The sequence below is a fragment of the Euprymna scolopes genome, chromosome 45 (assembly GCF_053919585.1).
Source record: "Euprymna scolopes isolate OS-2025 chromosome 45, ASM5391958v1, whole genome shotgun sequence".
Taxonomy (NCBI): domain Eukaryota; kingdom Metazoa; phylum Mollusca; class Cephalopoda; order Sepiida; family Sepiolidae; genus Euprymna; species Euprymna scolopes.
Window position 1 is genome coordinate 10,260,832 of NC_136526.1, and position 24,716 is coordinate 10,285,547.

Genomic DNA, 24,716 nt, shown 5'->3' on the forward strand with positions numbered 1-24,716 from the left:
TAGCTTAAAATATTGCAGCATAAAGAATTGATTATATAATGTTATAAATTGAATTTAAAAAAATTAATGCTGCAATATTTTAAGTTATAAATTTATTATATTTTTTACTAGAATATCATGTCCTTTTCCAGTTTTAACAACTAGCCCTTTACTTTTCCATGTTTAAGCTTAACCATATTACTTTTCATGCTCGCATTTTTCTATTGTAATTCATTTTTCCAGGCTTCCAGTAAATTCACTTGTTCTTTGTTTAATTTCAGTCTTATTTTTTTGCCCCCATAAACACATATGTAATAACACTTGTCTGCTTTCAATAAAATTCCCCAACTTTCTTCTTTTCATGCTTTCATTAGTGAATTAATAGCAACAGTAGTCGCTGAAGCAACGTGGTTGCTATGAAAACCAGTCATAAAAAACGTCACTCACCTCTTTATATTTTTTATGATTTTGAACGGCAGAAAATTCATCATAACTTTTGTTTTACTGAACGAAAATTGAAAAAAAATTTTCACAATATAGCTGAGAAGGTGATCTATAAACTGTAATAATTGTTTGAAATTTGGTCGAAAAATGAGTGAGCGGTGAAGCTTTAAAGCAGTTCTAAACAACTAAAACTGCCACATAACCATATATTCAAACAGTACCGTGTTTGAATGATATAGTTTGTGTAGAGACCGTTTTATATACCAACACACGTGCTCAGACACACCATCCATCCATAGCCATGGGGCATAGGCCATCTGGAGGGGCATAGGCCATCTGGAGTGGCATAGGCCATCTGGAGGGGCATAGGCCATCTGGAGTGGCATAGGCCATCTGGAGGGGCATAGGCCATCTGGAGGGGCATAGGCCATCTGGAGTGGCATAGGCCATCTGGAGGGGCATAGGCCATCTGGAGGGGCATAGACCATCTGGAGGGGCATAGGCCATCTACAACTTTTGTAGATGGTTTTGTAGCGACTGAGTTCTTTTTTCGGTACATGCAGCGCTTAGCCTTCCCAACTGGTCACCCATCTGGTACTGGCCAGGCTCAACGTTGCTTAACTTCGATGATCTGGCAAGAACCGGTGTGTCAACGTGATTGTGTCGTACACTCAGACACAATTAATGAAGAATTAAAGAAAATAATAAACTCCATTTCTAGTAACATTTGCGTGATAAAGGAAACAGTAATTAATATGGGAGATATTAGGGCCCACAGGAGGGAGGCGATGTAGGCAGAATTTTCATTAATAAAGCCTAATATCTAAGAAGGTCCCCCTACAGCAATTAAATATATGATCTTGATTTTAATATTGGTTGATAAATTAGCAGTAGCCAGCGGTTATGGTTGCTGCTGTTTTCAAACTCTCTCGTCTACCATTCATTCTTTATGATGTCATGCATTTGAGATACCCTATGTGTACAATACTTACTATATGTATGGTCTGTTCTATTATATGATTGTGAGCCCCGGAAGCCACTCGAGGATAAGGGTTATTGCGTGTATCAATGGGATAGTATCGTAGGGTCTGTTCTATTATACGATTGTGAGTGTTGGACAATCACCAACACCACGAGGAAAAGACTAGAGGCAACTGAAACTTTTTTTTTTACACGGTGGTCACTACTTATCAAGCCCCGGAAGCCATTCGAGGATAAGGGTTATTGCATGTATCAATGGGATAGTATCGTAGTAATCGTTAGTATTGGAGATTTGATAAAGTGCCTTAAGGGGGAGGTTGATCAGGAATTTGTTTATGTTGGACTTGAAGACATCCAAGTTGTAGTCAGGTGAGAAACAGGCAAACAGAAGAGAGTTCCACAGGCGTGCACTTCTAAGAAAGAAGCTTTGTTCATGGAATGTACGTTTTGATTTAGGCACAGATAAAGAGTGGGGAAAATTATAGATGAGAGTCATCCATTTCAATTGATGCCAGATGGGGATCAGAGCGTTGGTGATGTAAAGATAGGAACTTGGTTTTAGATGCATTAAAAGTAACCAGCCACCTCTTCCTCCACTGTACCACGTGCTCGAGATCAGAGGAGGGAGAATCAGAGAGAACTTTGTCATTTATGGCCTTTGATGTGTTGCCATAGATGGTTGTGTCATCAGCATAGATGTCAACGAATGGCTCCTGGGGAGAATTTTTAAGATATCCTGAACAGAAAAGAAAACCCAGGAGGTATTAGAAATGGCAAACACAGAAAGGTCTCTAATAAGAACAGTATGAAAAAGACAAACGAGATTCATGGGTCTACAGAAAAAAAGCGGAATAAAACAGATTAGTTTGGCAAGAAAGATCGTGGGTAGAAGAAGCAGAGGACGACAGCGAGAAACATACGCTGACAGTCTGAATACCTGGGCAACTTTAATAATGATGAACAACAATGAATTCATGAATGCCTCAAGAGGGAGAGAGATGGGAAACCATAGACATCAATGCCGGACACCACTTGATGATTATTTTTTTTATTTATTTTTTTTTTTATTACATTTTCACCCCAAACAAGGCAAATTGCCACTTTGGTGTAGGGAGCTACTATCAGGGGTACAAGTACTGGGGTACTATGTAGGGATTTGGGCAGCAAGGTGTCGGTTCACGTTACACTTGAACTTCTGCACGTCAGTACTGTTGGGGAAGCAGGGACCTGGAATGGAATTCCAGAGTCTAGCGGTTCTGGGGAAGAAACTATTGGAGTAAAAAGATCTTTTACATCTAGGGATCTCTACAGTGTGGGGGTGGGATTAAGCAGCCTGTCGGGTTTGTCGAGGGTGCTCACGTCGTGGGGGCACAAGTGATTGCAGTTCGTCAGAGCATTCACCACTAAAATACTTGTAGAAAAGGCAGAGGGATGCAACATTACGTCGATGGGACAGAGGCTGAAGCTTAGATGCCAGTTCAGGGCCTATCAGGTTTGCGACTCTCTTTTGAACCTTGTCAAGGAGCGAGAGACTAGTAGCAGATGCACCAGCAATACTCCATACATGGGAGAATGGTGGCCTTATAGAGGTACAGGATACTTTCGGGTGTTAGTAGTTATCTAGCACGGTAGAGAGAGCCCACCTTTCTTGCAGTGGTCCTGCCAATGCCTTCAATGTAATTGTTCCAACTCATGTTTCCTGTGAACGTTAGGCCAAGGAGTTTGAAAGATGGACTCTCAGATAAAGAGTCGTTGGCCATTGCTATGGGTGGTAGATAGGGTTTCTTGTAATTATTGAATGAAACTAGTTTAGTCTTGGCAGCATTGAACGCGACCAACCACTTTTGTCCCCATTCCACTACAGATTGGAGGTCTTCCTCTAGTGTTTCTGCCATTTCTTTAGAAATGTGTTCATTCGTCTTCCTGTCGTGCCTGCCATAGAGTGTAGTGTCATCAGCATATATACCCATCTCAGAGGCAATGTTGTCGGGAGGTCATTTATGAATATCAGGAACAATAGAGGTCCAAGGATATTGATGTGCACGGTGATAAACAATCGAAAAAAACTTGTTTTCCTTGGATGTGATCTTTTAAATTTCTAATCAACAGTTTTAAGGCTTCAAAATCACTTGAATTACAAAGGATCACAAATGTCAGCAATGATTAATTATTAATACATTTGAAAATGGTTTGTGTATTTTTACTTTGTGACCTGTTCAAATTCAGAAGTAACTTTGGAGCCTTTAAAATGACAGGGTTCGTACGGACTTGAAAATTCCTGGAATTTTGACTTTTGCCTTGAAAAGGCTTTATTTCTTTTATTACTTTGAAAAATCCTTGAAAATATGGAAAATGTCTCGAAAATTGCTTGAAAAGGACTTGAAAATTATATCATGCTGAGTAAAAATTTGTTAAAATATTAAAAATAAAATCGAAATAAATACTATTAAATTATTTTTTAAATATTAATAAAAATACCATTAAAATATTGAAAACAAAATCAAAATATATTGTTCTGAAATTACATTGTATTATTGTGGAAACAAGAATTATGTCCCTTTATCATAAAACTACCCGAGGTAGTTTTATGATAAACTACTTTTAGTAGTTTTGGGATAAAAATTAAAATATCCGTCTATTTTTGTTCTCATTTATAATTTAATTTATTTTTTTTTTGGGGGGGGATTAGTGGCAGCCACTATAAATAAAATTATCCACCTCCCCTCTAAAAAAAAAAAATAGTTTCCTTGTGCGAACGGGACTCTCTAATGGCGATCCCCCCCCCCCCAATTGATTAAACAGCAACCATCTTGGTTTGAAATTTAAAAGCCGTAAAAAGAGTTGAAATAAAAAACATTTAAAACAACTTTAAAAGATACCACAAAATGATGCAGGTAGGTTGCAAAGTAACTTTTATTGGCTATGGTAACATTTATTTGTATATTTGATTTTTTTTTTTTTACCATGTTTTCGAATCGCTGTGGATTTTTAAGTGAACATCAAATTTTGTTGTGAAAACTTGAATTTTGTCTGGAGAAGGCCTTGAAAAACTTTTGAACGTGTCAAACATCACGCCATAGAGAAATGAAATCACGGCGCAAATTTTGTAACATAAAAGTCGCTCAAATAAAAGATATAGGATAACCTTGTTTCGTAAATCGCAGATATTATAATCTATGGAGGATATAAAAAGTTCTAAAAAAAACAGTGACTCCCCCCCCACTTTCCAAAAACCTTTGCCGGACATACAAAAAAAAAATGCACACACACTCATTTTCGCTTTTATATTATAGTCTTTCTGGGAGCCACTTCAATCCCTTAAAAAGCCTAATTTTTCTTCAATAAACCAATTAAGCCAAAATCCACAGACAGGCACTCTTGCTGCCGCTCTCTCGGGCTGAAATGCTAGTATATATATATATATATATATATATATATATATATATATATATATACTAGCATGGATGCTTGGCATTGCCCGGGTGTTTGGAGGTGTGTGTTGAGCAAAAAAAAAAAAAAGAAACAGTGGTTGTAGAAAGGGGCAGGCTTGAACCCTTACCATGAAGGAGGAAAAATTGTGACGCCTTTGCTGTTATGACCACTGTGAAACCGGAAGTGATGTAGGTTTAAATTAAGGCTAGAAATAAAGCTAAATAAGGCTGGAAAAGAGGGGACGACTTTCGAAAATATTGGTGAAAAAAGCGGCCCCTCTCTGTAGAAAAGTGCCCAGCTGAGGGTGAAGAAATTAATGTCTTTAGCCAATTTTTCGGTATTTGTCGTCTGAAGGGCCGAGCTTCAAAACGATACTGATCTTGTGAAAATCCGTTGCTTCTGTCGAAAGTTTTAGGCAGACATGCATACATCGTTGAACTTTGAACCCTTAACAGCAAAATTTCTGTACGATAACAGATTACCAAGATTTTCCCAAATCTCCATACCCTGTATATCAAATTTCGAATCTGTAGACTGTTATTGAGTAGGGAAATGTACACAGACAGACAGACACGCATGCACACACAGACAGACAGACACTTTCACTTTTATAGATATATATATTTTTATTGATTTTATATACATATATATATATATATATATATCTATAATATAAAGCTGAACGTCTGTGTGTGTGTCTGGTCATGAATAGGCTCCTATATGATGACTATTATAGAAAACTGATTACATTTTTTTTTTTTTTTTTTTTTTATTACATTTTCACCCCAAACAAGGCACATTGCCAATGTATTAAGACACAGGAATGGGTATGTTTGATCTGGCATAATGATGATTCATATATAGATCCACAGAATATTGTGATAAGTGTTTCAGTGTGAACAGGTATGGTATAATAAATTATGGGGTTTATCTATTTTATTTTTACTTTCATCATATTTTGCTTTGGTTTTGATACCCCCAAATTCGGAGCTATCTCTTTACAACCCTTCCTTTTCATAACCTATCATACTTTCATAAATCAGAGTCCATGTTCTGTAGACTGTTTTTGAGCCCAGTCAACGATGGGTACTTTTGCTAATATATATATATTAAAAAACCTTGTTAAACTTTGTGACATATTTCCATTCTATGGAGGTCAGGTGCGAACGAACACCCCATAATTTTATTATACCATATTTATTCAAACAGAAACATAATTATGAATTATTATTACACAGATAGATATGAAAAGTCTTTATTAAAGTTTGTGCCTATTTCCCTTCTATGGAGGCCAGGTGCGAATGCAGACTCCACAATTTTATTATACCATCCCTATTTAAGTTAAAACATACTTATCAAAGTATTCTTATGTACATCTATATCAAAAACACTTGTAAACGTTTTTTTTTTAATTTTTTATTTCCATACTTTGTGAACCAGACGCGAATGCAGACCCCACAATTTTAATGAACCACTGTTCTGCCAGATCAAACATGTGTCTCGATACATCTTTTATCATTATATGTAATGAGTTTTTTAAAATAGTCAACCATATAGGAGCCTATTCGTAACCTGACACACACACATACACACACAGACATTCAGCTTTATATTATATATATATATATATATATATATATAATGTATATATATATATATATATATCAATTTTATATATCTATTATATAAAAGCGAAAATGTGTGTTAGTTTGTGTGCTTTATTTGTATGTCCGGCAAAGGCTTTTTTTTGGGGGGGGGTACCATTTCTTAGAACTTTTTATATGCTCCCTAGATTATAATATCTCTGATTTACAAAAGGAGTTTGTTTCTATCTTTTATTTTAGTGATTTTATATATATATATATATAAGATCAGTTTCATCACTTTTATTGTTCTTCAGTATTTCTCTTGTAAAGCAATATATTGAAATAAAATATAAGAAAACAGCATTATTAATGAAAAATTTTACAATAAAAATAAATACATATATATATATATATTACTTGTTTATTGTTATATAAACATGCTCACATCCCTCTGCTACAAATAGCCACTTGTTTCAATCAAACAACAGATATCATCAGGCAGCGACTTGACTATTCAAAAGTTCAATGAATAATGGATTTTTATTTTAGGTAGGAACTCTTTAAAAGTTGGATTTAAAAAACTTAAAAAACAGAACTTTAATTATAAAATGTAAAGAGGGAGGGGCAATTTAAATAAAGTTAAAAGATTACAATGGAGAGAGAGTGATTGAGAAGAGAAAAAAAAGGAATAGAGAAAGAAATAGAGAAAAAAAATAGAGAGAAAAAAAAATATATATATATATAATATGGAGAAGAAAAGAAAAAAGATATATATGGTTATTATAAAGAGAATAAGGACTAGAAGGGAAAGGAAAGGAAAGAATGATGAGATCTAGTTAAAGAGAGAAAGAGAGAAAGTAAGAATTTGACAGTATATAGAAAAAGGAAAAAGAAAAAAAATCTGCGTGTCAACCAATTTATGAACAATTATACAATTCAATAATGAAACATTATTACAAATACAAACAGAAGATACAATCCAAGCATCAGAAATGAACATGTCAAAAAAAAGACAGAATGTATCCAGCCAACATATTTATCATCTCACATACGTCCACGAGTAATATCAACGCAGTTCAAACATACGTCTACAATTAATTAGGCTCTTTATGCTCAATGATATAAGTTTAAAGTTTTCGCGTTTTTATTAGATAAATATATAAATAAAAGAAAAAAAAAATATATATATATATTATATATTATATATATATATATATATATATATATATATATATATATATATGCATACATACTTAACATATCTGACACCTGCCGGGAATTAATAAGAACCAGTATATTCATGCTCCTAGCCCTAAACCCCACATACCAATTTTATTTTACTTTATTTTTAAAATGCCAAAGGTATTTTGCATCTTTATATTTCGTCTTTGTCTTTCAGATGGCCAAAACCCAAAGAAACAAAGCCACCATGGGGCATTTGGGTCTGCTGAAGGCTCGACTGGCCAAATTAAGGCGTGAGCTCATTGAACCAAAAGGCGGTGGTGGGGGTGGTGGTGAAGGTTTTGATGTGGCCAAAACTGGAGACGCCAGAATTGGTTTTGTAGGTAAGCATGGCTTTATCTATTGTCCTATAAATTTTTTTTTTTGTGTGTGTGTATTGATATTCATATTTAAAACCCCTTTTTTTTTATTTATTTAAAAAATGAAATACAACTTTGTTATGTATGGATTGTGGAATTGCATTCACCTAGCAAAAGATCTAGCTAATTTGCATATTCTTTTAAACATTCATTTTAATGAATTCCCTCTTAGTTTTTTCGGTTTTCTTATGGGATGATCATCTTTAGTTAACTATTACGTGTAATTATATTCATGCAGATATTCTACATGATTTATACTTGCGTAATATTTGCGTATAAAGATTATAGTAAACACAAAACTCTTTCTATATATATTTATGTATGCGTATGTATATTTGTTTAAAAAAATTTTGCATACTAAACTCCTCTGTCAGTTTTTGGTCTACAGACATAAAACTTAATATATAGGTTATTCAAACCCATGTGAAATTTTATATTTGGGTTTTAGCATAGTCTGTCAAGGCTGAAGGAAGCCTTTTTTTGTTTTTGTTTATGTTATTCGTGTTTTATAAATACATCAACTGACATTCCAGAAATGTAAATATTTTAAATATTTAATTGTTCATCTTTATTTTGCGTTACGCAATTCTAACTCCCTGACCTGGAATATAAGCATTTCTTTGCTTTCCGTGATAGTTACAATTCAGGTCATTATCTATAAATATAAAAGCGAAAATGTATGTATGTGTGTTCGCTTTTTCTGTATGTCTACAAAAGGCTTTTTTCAGAGAAGCGGTCGGTCGCTTCAAAACTTTTTAAAACTTTTTATATCACGTATAAATCGTAATATCTCAGACTTAACAACAAAGCTCGCCTATCTGTTTAATTTTCTCGATTTCGGGAAGATAAATATTCAACATTTGTCGCTCGCCGCATGTGGGTTAGTCTTTTTCCTATAACATCTTGGGGAGCGTTCCCGCAGTAAATGATACTATCCCGCAGGCAAACTTGACGTCATTAACTCAATAAAACGGGCACCTGCCAAATCCAAGTAATTAAATAAATTCAAACGTGTTTCCGTTAGCATCTCGCGGTGGGGCAATCGTTAACGTCGCACTTTTTTTTTTTTTTTTTCACACTTTAATTTACAACTTTGCCTCATCGGTTCGGGTTCGATCCTTACCTACCAAAACATTTTTTTTTTACCCCCCCCCCCCCCCCCCGGAGTTTCCACACACACCTCCAAACATCCGGGCAATGCCGGGTACCCCTCGCTAGTAATCTATAAATATAATAGCGAAAATGTGTGTATGTGTGTTTGCTTTTTGTGTATGTCCGCGAAAGACTTTTTTTCCCAGGCCTTCTGGGTAGGCTCGCTCATACTTAAAACTTTTTATATCGCGTCTAAATCATCATAACTACGACTTAACAACGGGGGTCGCGTGTGTATTTAATTAGCCCGAATTTTATCAGTTCGTTGCGTCTTTGAAAAGCGAAAGCGAATTATCTGGCCTGCAGCACAAAACTAGGTCAGACACCACACCACTTCCTCGCACCTGTTTATTTCGCTTCGTAAACCTTCATATGACGCCCTTATCAGTTCCTCTCCCTCGTGGCCGAGATGGTTAGGTGACTGGCTTTTTTTCGCTTTCGTTTCCACCTTCGTGTCAAGGCTTTGGGGTTCAATCCTACCTTCCGACCAAAATTTTTTTTTTCTTTTACACCTCTTTTTAACACACGGGCAACGCCGGGTACCCCATCCCGCCGCTAGTATTATAATAAATAGGAAATCTGCATTAATCACAATATTATATTTAAAATCAAATTTTCTCTCTGCACCATTTTGCAAGTTAAGGGAGGAACTTTGAGAGATTTTAGAAAGCCATTCTTAACATGGTAAAGAGCATTAGAAAACACATTCGTTTAAAAAAACCTGTGGTGAAATGGTTAAAGTACTTGGAAAAATCAATTGTAAATAATACTGGATATCTGAGGAAACGTTTTGTCACTCAGACTCCAGGAAACACTACCAGTTTTTGTCAGTAAGTAATCTCTGATGGTTACCTGTGTGAGAACTCCTAGTGAGTACAAATGATAATTCTGATTTTGTTTTATAACGACTCTGAAAAGAAATGGGATTCATTCTCAGAAGACTCTCCCTCAATCCTGACTCAAAACCAGGAGCTTCAAAGACGAGGCTTTTTCCCCTAAGGATATTGGTGGTATCAACAATAGCAGTGGTCTTAAGACCGCCCAAGTCATATCAGGGATTGCTAGTTTTTTCAAATGTCCTTCCAGAAGACTTGATACTACACATAGTGTACCTACTACCACTGAAACTATGTCCTACCTCTAAGGTTAATGGAGTGTAATTGCCACACTTCTCATGTCATGGCTGACAGAACAAGAACATACTATCCATTTGAAGTAAATAAAAGGGTTCCATTCAAAATTCTGTCCCGATTCCTGAGTTTGACAAGATGCACCTGAAAAAGTTTACATCGACCGAAACGTTGTGAAAATAAAACTCAAGATGAGAACTGTAGTCCGATGAATCCAAATGATACGAATAATCAATCCTCATCTCAAAAATTCAGAAACATAGAATAAAATTGCTTAATCAATTTATGTGATTTTAGGTGTACAATATTTTTTTTCCATCACAGGTATGTACATTATAAAAATTTGTTTTTGTTCATAACGATGGGTTGTGGACTAGCATCAAATTATATTTATTCATGTTGCCACTCTATACTCTGGACTTGAAATTATTGTTGCAGTAATGAAAGATATGCCTTTTTGTATTGTTTTTTTTTCCTCAACTCTAAACTAGTGGGAGTGGGGCAGCTAGCTTTGCCCAGGCATAAAATATGCTTAAATATGATACTTTAATTTGTCCAGATTTCGTATATCTATATAATTATAAAACTCAAATGACCTTGTAACGATGTATGTAACCCACTTTCCGGCTTACGACATCCGGTTGCGCATGAGCGCATAACCTGCGCACTGAAATATTAATGTTATTATTTCGAAATTATTATTTAACATGGGAAGAGTGGGGTTTAGAATAACTTAAATGTAATACAGAAATGAACGATGTAAAAAAAAAAAACAGATATCAAAATTTGAATTTAACTATAATAAGTATTATGGTATCTGTTCAGTGCACATTTACCTATAAGTATGGTCAACCACTTATAATTCAGTAACGGTATTTTTTTTTCAAAAATAATCAATTATAATAAACAGAACGACTCATAGAAATCTATGTATATTCTTTTTTCATTTTAATATACTTTCATAGAAATTTTTCTGTTATTTCAACAAAAAAACTGTTTTCTTTACGTCACAAGCGTCACGCTCATACATGACTTCCATAGCTAATATCACATACTGACCCAATGGGTCACGGGCAGTCTAGTATTATTATAGAATCATGATTTCAAAAGTAAAAAAAAGTATTTGTTACAGTGAAGATGCGCTGAAGAAGAGACTAGTTGGCTGTTACACTCAGATGCTCAGGATGGCCCTTAATACATCACGGAGGAGCCACACAAACAAACCACCAGTACCAGTATCACTGAAAGTACAGCAGAGAAGGAGGAGCGTAGCTGGCCACTGCATGAGGCACAGCAAAGAGGAAGCCATCAAGCTAGTTCTCTGGATACCAACAGATGGACACCCAAATTGTGGTTGAAGAAGAATAACCTATATTGATAACCTGTTATAGGACACCGGATTGGAAAGTGTTTGCCACCTGCAAACTATCATGCGAGATCGAGAGAACTGGAGAAGTCGTGTAGATTCAGTGGTGAAGCGTCCTGAAAGATGACGGAGATGAGATGATAGTGGTAACATCACCAGCTTTCAGTTTCGATTCTAACTGAGGGCACCCTAATTTTTATTTTATTTTTACTTTTGAAATCACGACTCTATAATTATGTATACATATATAATAGTATATACAGAATCTGGATAAATTAAAATATCATATTTAAGTGTATTTTACACCCAGGCACCCCCCCACCCCACCCCACTAGTATAAAATAAACGATGCGAGCCAGATAGACAGAAATATGGCTCTTTCGTATAGATTTCTTTCCCAAAAGTTGACTAAAAATTGACGCGTGTTGGTATTCATTCCAGGTTTCCCATCGGTGGGCAAATCAACTCTCCTTAGCAATTTGGCCGGAGTCTATTCCGAGGTGGCCGCCTATGAGTTCACGACTCTATAATAATATATATATAAAATTTGGACGAATTAAAATATATTTAAGTTAGTCCTGTGGTAACATCACCAGCTTTGAATACTACAGTTTTGCTTTTGGTTTCGATTCTAGCTGATGGAACCCAAATATTTTTTTTTTTTTACTTTTGAAATCACGACTCTATAATAATATATATAAAATTTGGACAAATTAAAATATCATATCACTAGTATAAAATAAACGATGCGAGCCGGATAGACAGAAATATGGCTCTTTCGTATAGATTTCTTTCCCAAAAGTTGACTAAAAATTGACGCGTGTTGGTATTCATTCCAGGTTTCCCATCGGTGGGCAAATCAACTCTCCTTAGCAATTTGGCCGGAGTCTATTCCGAGGTGGCCGCCTATGAGTTCACCACGTTGACCACAGTTCCGGGTGTGATCAGGTACAAGGGAGCTAAAATTCAGGTGAGTCAGCTTCCCATCATTTCCGTTCACAAGTTCGCTGATGATGCTAGAAATACTTGAAAAATTAATCTATATATATAAATTTGTAGTCCTGTCTGTCTGTCTGTTCACAATTCGATTAATATATACAAAAGGGGCATTAGTTTACTATTTCATTTATTTCTACGAGGCCTGTCTAAAAGTATTTGACCTTGCAATTATTCAAAGTATTCCATTGCAACGGGTCCTGGACATGACCTTAAACTATATCCGATGGTGAGGCCCCAGCTTGCGGGCTTTGGGGAGTGTGGAGCCACCCTTTAATTGCCATTGCTCCCAGGTCCACTCTGACCCAGAGTGGTAGTACCTGTTGGGGTCCCAACTATGGGTTAAATAGAAACAAATATATTCTATAAAAAAACTTTCCTTCAAAATCACTGGATTTGGCATTAAATAACCTGAAAAGGGTTGACATGCCGTAAAACAAAAACAACCAATCCATTTCAACGTCTGTAGGATTTGTAATCCTAGCTTAAATGCTATCCAGGTAGTTGTAGAAATAGCAAGTTATGTAGATATATTTTCAATTCCCACCAGCCAGTTTAGTGGGGTCACAGAAGGTTAGATTTGACAGTCGTCAAACTCAAGTTACCTTTTGTCAACTTAGTTAGATGCACCGGAAATTAGGGGTAACAGGAATTGTGGTCGTAGGTTTCCGGTTGGCGACCATGGGTTAGAGTTGGTTTTGGACTGCAGATGAAGCAGACGTGACATTAGGGTCTCTCCTCTGACAACCATTGGTTCGAGACATAGACTTGCCTTTTTAATGAAACAAATTGAAGCTTCAATCCGTCTTGTGTTATCGATGCATCTGCAGCAGTAAGTACCGCTCCCCATGAGATGGAGCCAGTGACAAGAAGATATCATCCGCTGGACAAGGCAAGCAGGTATGTACACATTATATATTTGCGCATACATGTCGAGACCCTTCAAGGCAAGAAACTGTGTACGAATAGAACACACACACACACACACACACACACACCAATATAGATAAGAACACGTATTAATAAGAACACGCAGACTTTACCATAAAGTAAGAAGAATCGTTAAATTAACGTTTAATAAGTAAAAGAAGTAAATAAATAAAATAAGAAGGACGCAAACGCGAAATCTTTAACACTGGGTCGTTCCCGTACATCCATGATTCATCTCCAGTTATAGTGTTCAGAAATTCAGAATCAGTGTTTGCAGTATCCAGAAGGTCCTGTGCAAGAAACTGGGTAAGAATAGAATGCACACACACACATATAAGTAAGAACACGTATGTAAGAACACAAAAAATTTAAAGTAAAAAGAATCGTAAATTAAACAATTAAACAAATAAATAAGTAAAGGACGCAAAGACAATCTTTAACATATTACCATGTTTCATATTTTAGTGTATGCGTCTACAACAAACCCAGGTTTAGTTTACCTATGATCCTGTGACAGGGGTGGCGTTTATCTCATTTTCACAGTAAACGAGGAAAGTAAATAGAAATAATATCATACAAGGTCCTGTGCAACGTGAACACAGAGGACCTTTTATTCTGGTGACAACAACCTGCGCACCAATTTTAATGCCACTCTGTGCAATTTTTTATTTTTTATAATTCAATTTTCACCCCAAACAAATAGCCCCCTACTTCAAAGTGGCACTATAATAATATAAGACTCTTCTTTTGAAATCATGACTCTATTATAATATATGACTCTATAATAATATATGACACTATAATAATATAAGACTCTTCTTTTGAAATCATGACTCTATTATAATATATGACACTATAATAATATATGACACTATAATAATATAAAACTTCTTTTGAAATCATGACTCTATAATAATATATGACACTATAATAATATATGACACTATAATAATATATGACACTATATTAATATAAGACTCTTCTTTTGAAATCATGACTCTATTATAATATATGACTCTATAATAATATATGACACTATAATAATATAAGACTCTTCTTTTGAAATCATGACTCTATAATAATATATGACACTATAATAATATAAGACTCTTCTTTTGAAATCATGACTCTATAATAATATATGACTCTATAATAATATAAGTCTCTTTTTGAAATCATGACTCTATTATAATATATGACTCTATAATAATATATGACACTATAATAATATAAGACTCTTCTTTTGAAATCATGACTCTATTATAATATATGACTCTATAATAATATATGACACTATAATAATATAAAACTCTTCTTTTGAAATCATGACTCTATAATAATATATGACTCTATAATAATATATGACACTATAATAATATAAGACTCTTCTTTTGAAATCATGACTCTATAATAATATATGTCTCTATAATAATATATGACACTATAATAATATAAGACTCTTCTTTTGAAATCATGACTCTATAATAATATATGTCTCTATAATAATATATGACACTATACTAATATAAGACTCTTCTTTTGAAATCATGACTCTATAATAATATATGACTCTATAATAATATATGACACTATAATAATATAAGACTCTTCTTTTGAAATCATGACTCTATTATAATATATGACTCTATAATAATATATGACACTATAATAATATAACTCTTCTTTTGAAATCATGACTCTATTATAATATATGACTCTATAATAATATATGACACTATAATAATATAAGACTCTTCTTTTGAAATCATGACTCTATAATAATATATGACTCTATAATAATATATGACACTATAATAATATAAGGCTCTTCTTTTGAAATCATGACTCTATAATAATATATGACTCTATAATAATATATGACACTATAATAATATAAGACTCTTCTTTTGAAATCATGACTCTATAATATATGAAATCTGGACAAATTAAAATATATTTAAGCGTATTTTACGACCGGGCAAAGTCTCTCCTCCAAGTAATATATAATTGTTCACTTTTATTCTTTGCTGGATTTACCGTTTATTTTCTCTCCATTTCAGCTTCTTGATTTGCCTGGTATTATTGAAGGAGCCAAAGACGGTAAAGGTCGGGGTAAACAGGTCATTGCTGGTAAGTCCCTTTAATTTATATTACTTGTATTGATCGGACTATTGTTCTCATCCTGAGTGTTATTTGTGCAGCGTTCCTGTCGGATTGGCCTTCGACCGTCTTCGGGCATGCTGGTTGTTGTTTGGAAAAGAAAAGAGAAAAGTTACTCCGTATATGCTTTTCGTATGCTGTGAGTTAGTCTCTATTTTATGGTTATAGTTTCGAATTTGTGTAAAAATTGGTTGACAAAGGGAAGGCAACTCTAGTCAAACTCAATAGGGGATTATCTCTCCTCCATCACCAAATTTTTAAGGGTGTACAATGTTTGCTCTTTTTCTATAATTAGAGGCTCCCAAATGTTATTAAAATCTAAGCATAGTCTTCTTAGTAATTTTTTCTTTTTTTTTTTTTCGAAACAACAACCAACATGAAGATGGTCAAAGAACGTTACACAATAAAAACTCAAGATGAGAACAATAATCCAATCAATATAAACAATCGTCCCTTTTATTGGTCCCCGCAATAACTACGCCTTGGAATTTTTTGAAATTTTGCACAAACATTAAACATGACATGAATAAAAAAGTAACAGAACAGATTTTTGGGGAAAACTCCGGTTGCTCCCCTCCCTAGGGGAGCCTTTCGGGTCAAAATGGCTAAAATTGACACTTTTGTGCTTATTATTATTGCCTTTGATTTTTATAAAACTTTCTTAAAAGTTGTAACGAACTGATTTCTGTATAATTTTGTTTGTCTGTACTTCGCAATAACTCTTGGATGTGACCCAGGGGCTCTTTTAGGGCTAATAAAAACAGTCCACTTTTGGGACTATTTTACCATATTTGTCCAAAATTTTCTGTGTATGCCTACTTAGCAGTTTTGCATGGTGCTGAACTCAAATTTAAATATGTTATGGTCTTGGGGACTTTTGGGGCTAAATGGGGGAGGGGCAAGTGATGGACTTGGTCATTTCTTTTTTTTTGCATGGTGCAGAACTCAAATTTACATTTGTTGAAGCCTAAAACTTCACAGTTCATTTTCACTAGGATTTGACGTTCCCTGGAGACTTTTGGGGCAAAATGGGGGAGAGGGGGCAAATGCTGAACTTAGTCATTTTTTATGCCTCGTTCACTGTGCATTCACGGGGGACCATGCATGCTTCACTTGTTTTTTTTTAAGCTTTTGGAGTTAACGTTTGAGTTTGTGTAGCTAATACCATGCATTATATAAAGGACGTTGCGAGCTTGTCTCTGTTCTATCCTTATTTTCATTGCAAGTGCTCGACTGAACTCCAATCTATGGCTCCCTCCTCCCCGCCTTGCCAAACTTTCACAAAAAAAACACTTGACTAGCTTCAACCACTATATACGATTTCCCCCACTCTCTATCTGTGCCTAAATCTAAATGCAGATTCCATGAACAAAGCTTCTTTCCCAGAATTGCCTGTCCCTTAGTTTATTTTTTAATTTTAACTAGCATTTCAGCCCAGCGTTGCCCGGGTGTTTCGAGGTGTATGTTGAGCAAAAAAAGAAAAAATGGTCAATTTTTGTTAACTTTGACCCCTTAAAATTTATTGTTTTGAGCTCAAATCAAGTTATTAAGTTAGATCCATGTCGAAGGAACCTATATCTAAAATTTCAAGTGTTTAGACCCAAAATTGCCAGAGGAGTTTAGTAGAGATCTCAAAGGTCAAATTGTTGAACTTTGATCCCTTAACAGCCAAATTTCTGTCCGAAAACTGATCATAAAGATTTTCCCAAATCTCAGTACCCTGTATATCAAATTTCGAGTCTGTAGACTTAAAATTGACAGAGTTATTGCATAGGGAAATGTACACAGACAGACAGACACACAGACACGTTCACTTTTATAGATATACAGATCAGTTCATATGCATGTCACGTTGGTAATGTGGTAACATCACCAGCTTTGAATGCTACAGTTTTGCTTTTGGTTTCAATTCTAGCTGATGGCACCCAAATATTTTTTCTTTACTTTTGAAATCACGACTCTATAAAAATATATACAAAATCTGGACAAATTAAAATATCATATTTAAGCGTATTTTACGACAGGGCAAAAGCTGGGCGTACACCCAACCCCCACCCCGGTAAAAATAAAAAAAGTGAGACCAGGTTTCATTGGATAAAGAAAATAAAAGTTTGTGTATATTTGTCTTAGCCATATTTGAAGACCAGGTACTCTCATGGCTATTCTGATAATGCGGTTTAAATTTTGTTTTTGATGGGTATTATTCGGTTTATCTGCTTTTCAGTTGCTCGTACGTGCAGTCTTATCTTTATCGTGCTCGATGTCTTGAAGCCGTTGCAGCATAAAAAACTTATAGAATATGAATTGGAAGGATTTGGTATCCGACTCAACAAAACACCACCAAACATTCACTTCCGACGGAAAGATAAAGGAGGAATTAATCTCACTTCAACGGTAAGAACCTTTCATTATTACTTGTCCGTCTGTTGGCTATCACTAAGAGTCGTAAGAACCAGCTTATAGCTAGACAAGGGTTTCTTGTGAAAGTTTGGCTAGGGAGGGGGATCATAGATTGAAGCTCAGGCGAGCACTTGCCATGAAAATAATGATAGAGTAGGAACAGACTCACAACGTACAGGGAAGAAAAGACTGCTGTTTTACAATTTGTCATTCGAAATCTAGTAGGTGATGCCCTTTTCACGCCGCTTTTTTACAATTTGTCATTGTTCTGAGGGAGACAACTCTCTTTTACAAAGAGATTCGTTCATTTTTTTCATCTCATTATCTAGGACGCTAATAATGCTCGCAGTATTTTTTACAGAAACATACTTTTATGTTTTTCGTTCCTTTTCTTGGCGGAAGGGTATTTAATTATAGAACTTGTATAGATTTTTAGTCAGGTGCTTCTGCAGTTTAATTAACCGTTTTTCTGTAAGTAACGCGCCGACATTAACTGAGCAGAAAAACCGTTTCGTATTTCATAAAGATTCTGTTTACATTATGGAGGGGGGGGGGGTGAAGTGTTGTGGTGCCCCCCTCTCTCCAAGTATGTTTTTTGTAAACTGCTTGTGAAAACTTATTGACAGAATTATTAGCGTTCTAAATTACGGGATGAAAAAAAATGAATGAATCTCTTAGTAGAACAGAGTTGTCTCCCTCAGAACAATGACAAATTGTAAAAAAGCGTTGAAAAAAGGGCATTTCTTGTGTTGATCGTATTTTGCATGGAAAAAGTTTCTTTGCTTTGATTTGTTTTTGTTTTCCTTTTTTTTTGTTTCCCTTTTTTTTCCTTTATTTCCCCCTTTTTTTCCTTTATTTCTCCTTTTTATTATTTTTCCTTTTTTTTCTTTATTTTTCCTTTTTTTTCCTTTTTTTTTCCTTTCCCCTCTTTTCCTTTTTTTGCCCCTTTTTCCTTTATTTTTCCTTTTTTTGCTTTATTTTTCCTTTTTACCTTTTTTATTCTGTTTTCCTTTTTCCTTTATTTTTTTTCCTTTTTTTATCCTTTTTTTCCTATTTTCTTTCTTTTCTGTTTTTCTTTCTTTTCCGTTTTTCTTTCTTTTCTTTTCAGTTTTTTCTTTTGTCTTTTCTGTTTTTTTTTCTTTTCCGCTTTCTTTTCTTTTTTTTTTCTTTTTCCCCATTTTTTTTTTTCCTTAATTTTTCCTTCTTTTAATTGCTCGTTTCAACCTGATCATTTCCGTTTTCATCTTCTTTCCAGACGTCCCAATCTGAATTGGATTTGGATACTGTGAAGACGATCCTAGGAGAATACCGCATCCACAATGCAGATATTGTCTTGCGCTACGATGCCACTGCCGAAGACCTTATTGATGTTGTGGAAGGAAACAGAGTTTACATTCCTTGCATCTACATTCTCAACAAAATTGATCAGATTTCAGTCGAGGTAACATTATCGGCCATCTTTTAAAAAAATTTTTTGTTCGTTTATTTTTAAATTTTTTTTGTTCTTTATTTTTTTGTTTTTGTTTCTTTATTTTTATTTTTTTTGTTCCTTTATTTTTAAAAAGAAAAAGGAACACAGTTCGATTACTACTTAAACTGAACTTTATTCGAGATCAAATTTGAACGTTATCTATGTAAAATTAAGTAATTTTGTATTAGTGTTATCAACTTTGTTAGATTAAAATAAAAATTTGTCGCAGCTTTCTTCTTTTAATGTTTTGATTTAAAAAAAAAAAAATATTGTGTCCTAAATTATGAGATGAAAAAAAAATGGACAAATCTTTTAGTAAACGAGAGTTGTCTCCCTCTTCACAGTGACAAATTGTACCTATTTACAATGCCTCCCCACGGGACAGTGTTAGCACCAGGGTCGTTTTTTTAACGTCGCCAAGTCCGTTCGTCGCTGTGTCTGTGTGTGTACCTATTTACTATGCCTCCCCACGGGACAGAGTTAGACACCAGGGTCGTTTTTTTAACGTGGAGAAAAGGTACAAAAATAAAAACTGTCTCAGTCGTGAAGGACTTCTCCTCCACCGAAAGAGAACAAGAAATGGAAGTGCAGCATCTGAAGAACAGATACTACACTTTGAGGTATATATTTGCTCCCCCACTGAGCAAATTAGGCACGAGGCCGATTTTTAAAGTGAGGAGTGTAGGGGAAATGGCGACCAAGTCCCCGGGGAGTAGGGGAGCTGGATAGTGACAATTGGTATGAAGGGTTGCCCCTACATTGACCAAGGTCTTATATGTGGGATTGAAGTAGAGACTAAAACAGCACCTTGACCAGGTTCAACGTTGCTTACAGGAACCGATGTGTGAACGTGATTATGACGTAATTTTTGGATATATTACAATTTTCAGCATAACAATTACGTATGTCATAATTGTTTTTGCTTTAAAAAAAAATCAATCTGTCGGCAAGAAATGACCAGGAAGGTTCATGTGTTGTTTTAGGTATACAGATTATTTAGTGTTCTAAATTATTTAAATAATTATTTAAATGATATAAATACATAGCGCAAAATGACCGGTGCTTGACAGCCGACAAATCGATTTTTTAAATATATCGTTTTAAGCAAAGACAATATTACATACTTAATTGTTATGTCTAAAATAGTAATATATCCAAAAATTATGAAAATTTATGTAGTAGAACAACTGCTATTGTGTTTTTAGTAAAAAAATAAATAGTCTATCGCTATAGGTAACAAATATTGCAGATACACCGTACTTGGCCTTCAAGACAAGATCACAGTGTAGTATCTGTTCGTGGGGAGGCACTGTAAATAGGAACGAATATTGCAGCCATAACACAAATAATCTAAAATATTCCTTTCGGAGTTATGTCCCCTGCATTTAGATGCTTTTTATTTATTTGCTTCCCCACTGAGAAAATTAGGCACGAGGCGTTTTTTTTAATGTGGGGAGGAAAAACCAGCTCCCCCAAGGGGGCACTCTGGAAGGATCCAAAATTAGCAATTGTCTGATATGAAGGGTTGCCCCCCACATTGACCAAAACTGATTACTTCCTTTTCCGCTCCTGGCCTGAAGACCAAGAACAGCCTCTGTGCCTTATGCTTACAATCTACTCAATAAAGTCTAAGAAAAATGCAATTTTACCCCATTTTCCGTATAAATTACTTTTAATTATAAATATACTTATACTCTGATTTTTCGTAATTTTTGGATATATTACTATTTTCAGCATGGCAATGAAGTATGTCGAAAACGATATAAAAAAAATTGTTCTGTCGGCTGTACAAGCACCAAATGACCTTCAAGGTTTATGTGCTATAAATCCCTAAAATCCCAATAAAGTTTTTTTTTTTTTTTTCATAGACGTCACCACTTATCAAGGCCGATAGGCCACTCAAGGATAAGGGTTAAAGAGTGTAGAGTAGTCAAAAGGACAATATAGTTGTATGATTGTTGTTATAGTTGTGCCCCTTAATTGTTTCGTTTCATTTCATCTGTTGCCAGGAACTGGATATTATTTACCGGATCCCACATTGTGTTCCGCTGTCCGCTCATCATAAATGGAACTTTGATGACCTTTTGGAAAAACTTTGGGATTATTTGCAGCTCGTTAGGATGTAAGTAATTTCTTTTATATAAACTAACGTGAATACCCGGCATTGCCCAGGTGTTTGGAGGTGTAAAAGAAAAAAAAAGTTTTGAGAGGCAGGTAGGCTCGAACCTTGAGGCGAATAGCCTGATAACTTACTGCGACGCTACGAGGGAAGCGGCAATGAGAATGGTTGAAATTAAACGATTAAAAATTTAAGTGACAGGTGTGTGAATTTAATGAGGTCAAACATCACGCCATACGGGAATGAAATCCCGCACTTAACTTTGGCTGCAAGCCAGTTTCCCCGAGATGTTGGGGAAAACCAGCTCCCCATAAAAAAGGGGAGTGTCCAAATGAATAGCAATTGCCTGATATGACGGGTTTTGCCCGCATTGATCAAAGCTCGAGTGCCAGGGAGATTCGTTTGTATACAGATTCAGTTTCCCTCATATACGGAAAAGCTAAACAAACACGTGGAGAATAAGAAATACCGTGAAAATAGTGTGCAAAAGTCACTCAAATAAAAGATAGACGCAACCTTGTTTCGTAAATCGTAGATATTATAATCTAGGGAGTATATATAAAAAGTTCATTCATTTGCTTGCACTTTTCTCAATTTGTTTTAAGCGTGAAACGTAAATTGTGCTGATTCAGTTGAAACGAAAACCAATATGACGCCAGGATGTTGTTGCTTTTAGAATCTCGTTAATTGGTCAAAAACTGCCCCCAAAAATTGATACTGGCAGAAATCCACCAAATAAATGTCACAGTGACATTGTAACATTTATTCAGGGGATATGTCAGCTTTTTTTTTTTTTCCTTTTGCTTGTTTTTTTTTTTTATCGGTTTTTGGACAAATTAACAGGACACCAAAGAACATCCTGTCGCTATGTTGGTTTCTTTTCAACTGAAGCGCTCAGCACAACTTACGTTTCACACTTAAAACAAATTTTAAAATCAGTTAAAACGCCAAAAACTAATCTTGAGTAACTTATCTTGCCTTTGGTAACATTTATTTGTTGCATATTTGTTTGTTTACCACTTTTTCGTACCTCTGTCTTGTTGTAAAACAAAGCTTAAATTTCAAAACAATTTGCCCAATCGTAAAATACACTTAAGTATGATATTTTATTTGGTCCAGATTTCATATTATTATAGAGTTGTGATTTCAAAAGTAAAAAAAAAATGTATTTGAGTGTCATCAGAGAGAAGAACGCTCGCAAGCTAATCCTCCAGGTGAAAATAGAACAGCCTGCCCCCACTGAGAAAGGCGGTTCAAAGCCAGGATGGGCCATGTTGGCCACCTTCGCATATAATCAGAACATCAGAGAGAATTATGCAAGTGGATTTTAAAGCAACTTTTATTTGTTATATATTTGATTTTTTTACCACTGCTTCAAATTGTTGTCGATTGTAAATTGAATTTTGTTCTGAAAACTGTTTGTCTAGAGAAAGCCTTGAAAAACTTTGTAAACGGACTTTGAAAACCTGTATAAACTCCAGCACTATTTTACCGCTTTATTAGACACTTATGTTCGTCCAAAAAATAAACCCCAAAGTTTGTTTTGAAAACTTGAATTTTGTGAGGAGAAAGCCTTGAGGAACTTTGAAAAGCCTTGAAAATGGACATTGCAAATCTGTACGAACCATATTATAGCATCTCATAATAATTTCTTCGATTCTTCTTTTTACATAACAGAACATTTTTTTTTATCTTCCAACTTCAATTTCTTGTCATAATTTTTATTGTTTAAATTTCTAGTTACACAAAACCAAAGGGTCAACTACCAGATTACAGCGCGCCCGTCGTACTGAAAGAAGGCCATAGCAGCGTTGAGGACTTTTGCGATAAAATACATCGGAATATTATGCGTGAATTCAAGCAGTAAGTGTTACTCTTTTATTTGGTTATGTTTCATTTTCAGACTTGACAAAATTTTTAAGTTCTTGTGCAAAATTTTCCCCTATGTTAAAAGACAAAAAATACAGAAAAATTCTTATGATGTGATGCATCCGTGATGGAACAAAAAGATCATGTTCCAAAAATCATGTAAATTGGTTTAATGGTTTTATTTTTATAAAAAAAATAATTTTTTAAGCAATTAATGGTGAATTTTAGGCATTACAAAACTGATCTCACGAGTTTGAATTATTGTGGAGTTATCTACCCTTGTTTCTTCAAGTTGGCGATGCGAGACAATTCCTTTTTTTTTTTTTTCTTTTTGTTTGCTCATAAAATTTGTTTAATCTTAATTAAAAGAAAAACGACTTAATCAATTCGTCCGAAGGGTTGAGCTTCAAAACGATACCAATCTCGTGAAAGTCCATCACCTCTGTTGAAAGTTTTAGGTAGACATGATGATAGCAACGTCTTGTCAGACGAGTGCCACTCCCTCAGACACTTAAAGTCAATGAGCCCAAAAATGACTTTTTCTTTTAGTCCTACTAATGAATTCATACGCTCAAGCAAGCATGACACCGAAGACGGTCATTGAGATCAATTATTACACGCTTCCAGAATTTCAAGCCTCCATGCATCACAATTTTTCCATTGCCACAGGACCACTTTTATAGACAAATGCCTGAGGGAGTATCCATACACAGATGATGTTACAGAGTCTTAGCTTTGTACGACAGCAAAGTCTCTCTCTCGGTTCAAAATGTTGAGATCCAGCAAAAAGCAAGAGCAAGATAGCCAGCAACAAGTTAAACTGCAGACCAGCTTAATGTGGGTACTGGTCTCCCGCTTTATGGTCTTTTAAATCAGGGATTTGCTTCTCCTAGAAAGGTTACCTTCACCACGGTTTACAGGAGTCCTCTCCACCCCAACACACACATACACACAAACACACACCAAAGGGCGAATGAACCCTTTTTCGGGGTCAACGGCCAACTAGCACCGTGTGTGTGTGTTTAGGTAGACATACAAACATACATACATACATTTAAACAGACAGATGAGATTTATATTATAGATTGTCATTGTTTTTG

The 24,716-nt window shown here is 35.0% G+C and overlaps 1 protein-coding gene across 2 annotated transcripts in view; it reads left to right on the forward strand.

Moving 5' to 3' along the window:
• Positions 1 to 23,629, forward strand: part of LOC145269243 (developmentally-regulated GTP-binding protein 1-like) — a 59,840-nt gene extending 36,211 nt beyond the window's left edge. The window contains exons 1-8 of one of the 2 annotated variants that reach the window (XM_080124864.1): positions 4,275 to 4,298; positions 7,822 to 7,987; positions 12,511 to 12,641; positions 15,658 to 15,727; positions 17,982 to 18,151; positions 19,413 to 19,598; positions 21,638 to 21,750; positions 23,488 to 23,629. In XM_080124864.1, the coding sequence (XP_079980990.1) occupies positions 4,290 to 4,298; positions 7,822 to 7,987; positions 12,511 to 12,641; positions 15,658 to 15,727; positions 17,982 to 18,151; positions 19,413 to 19,598; positions 21,638 to 21,750; positions 23,488 to 23,614 (972 nt within the window). In that variant the 5' untranslated portion in view covers positions 4,275 to 4,289 and the 3' untranslated portion in view covers positions 23,615 to 23,629. Of the gene's footprint in view, positions 1 to 4,274; positions 4,299 to 7,821; positions 7,988 to 12,510; positions 12,642 to 15,657; positions 15,728 to 17,981; positions 18,152 to 19,412; positions 19,599 to 21,637; positions 21,751 to 23,487 lie in introns of those variants that run through there. The other variant, XM_080124865.1, reaches the window with a different exon arrangement.
• The last annotated feature ends 1,087 nt before the right edge of the window (positions 23,630 to 24,716 follow it).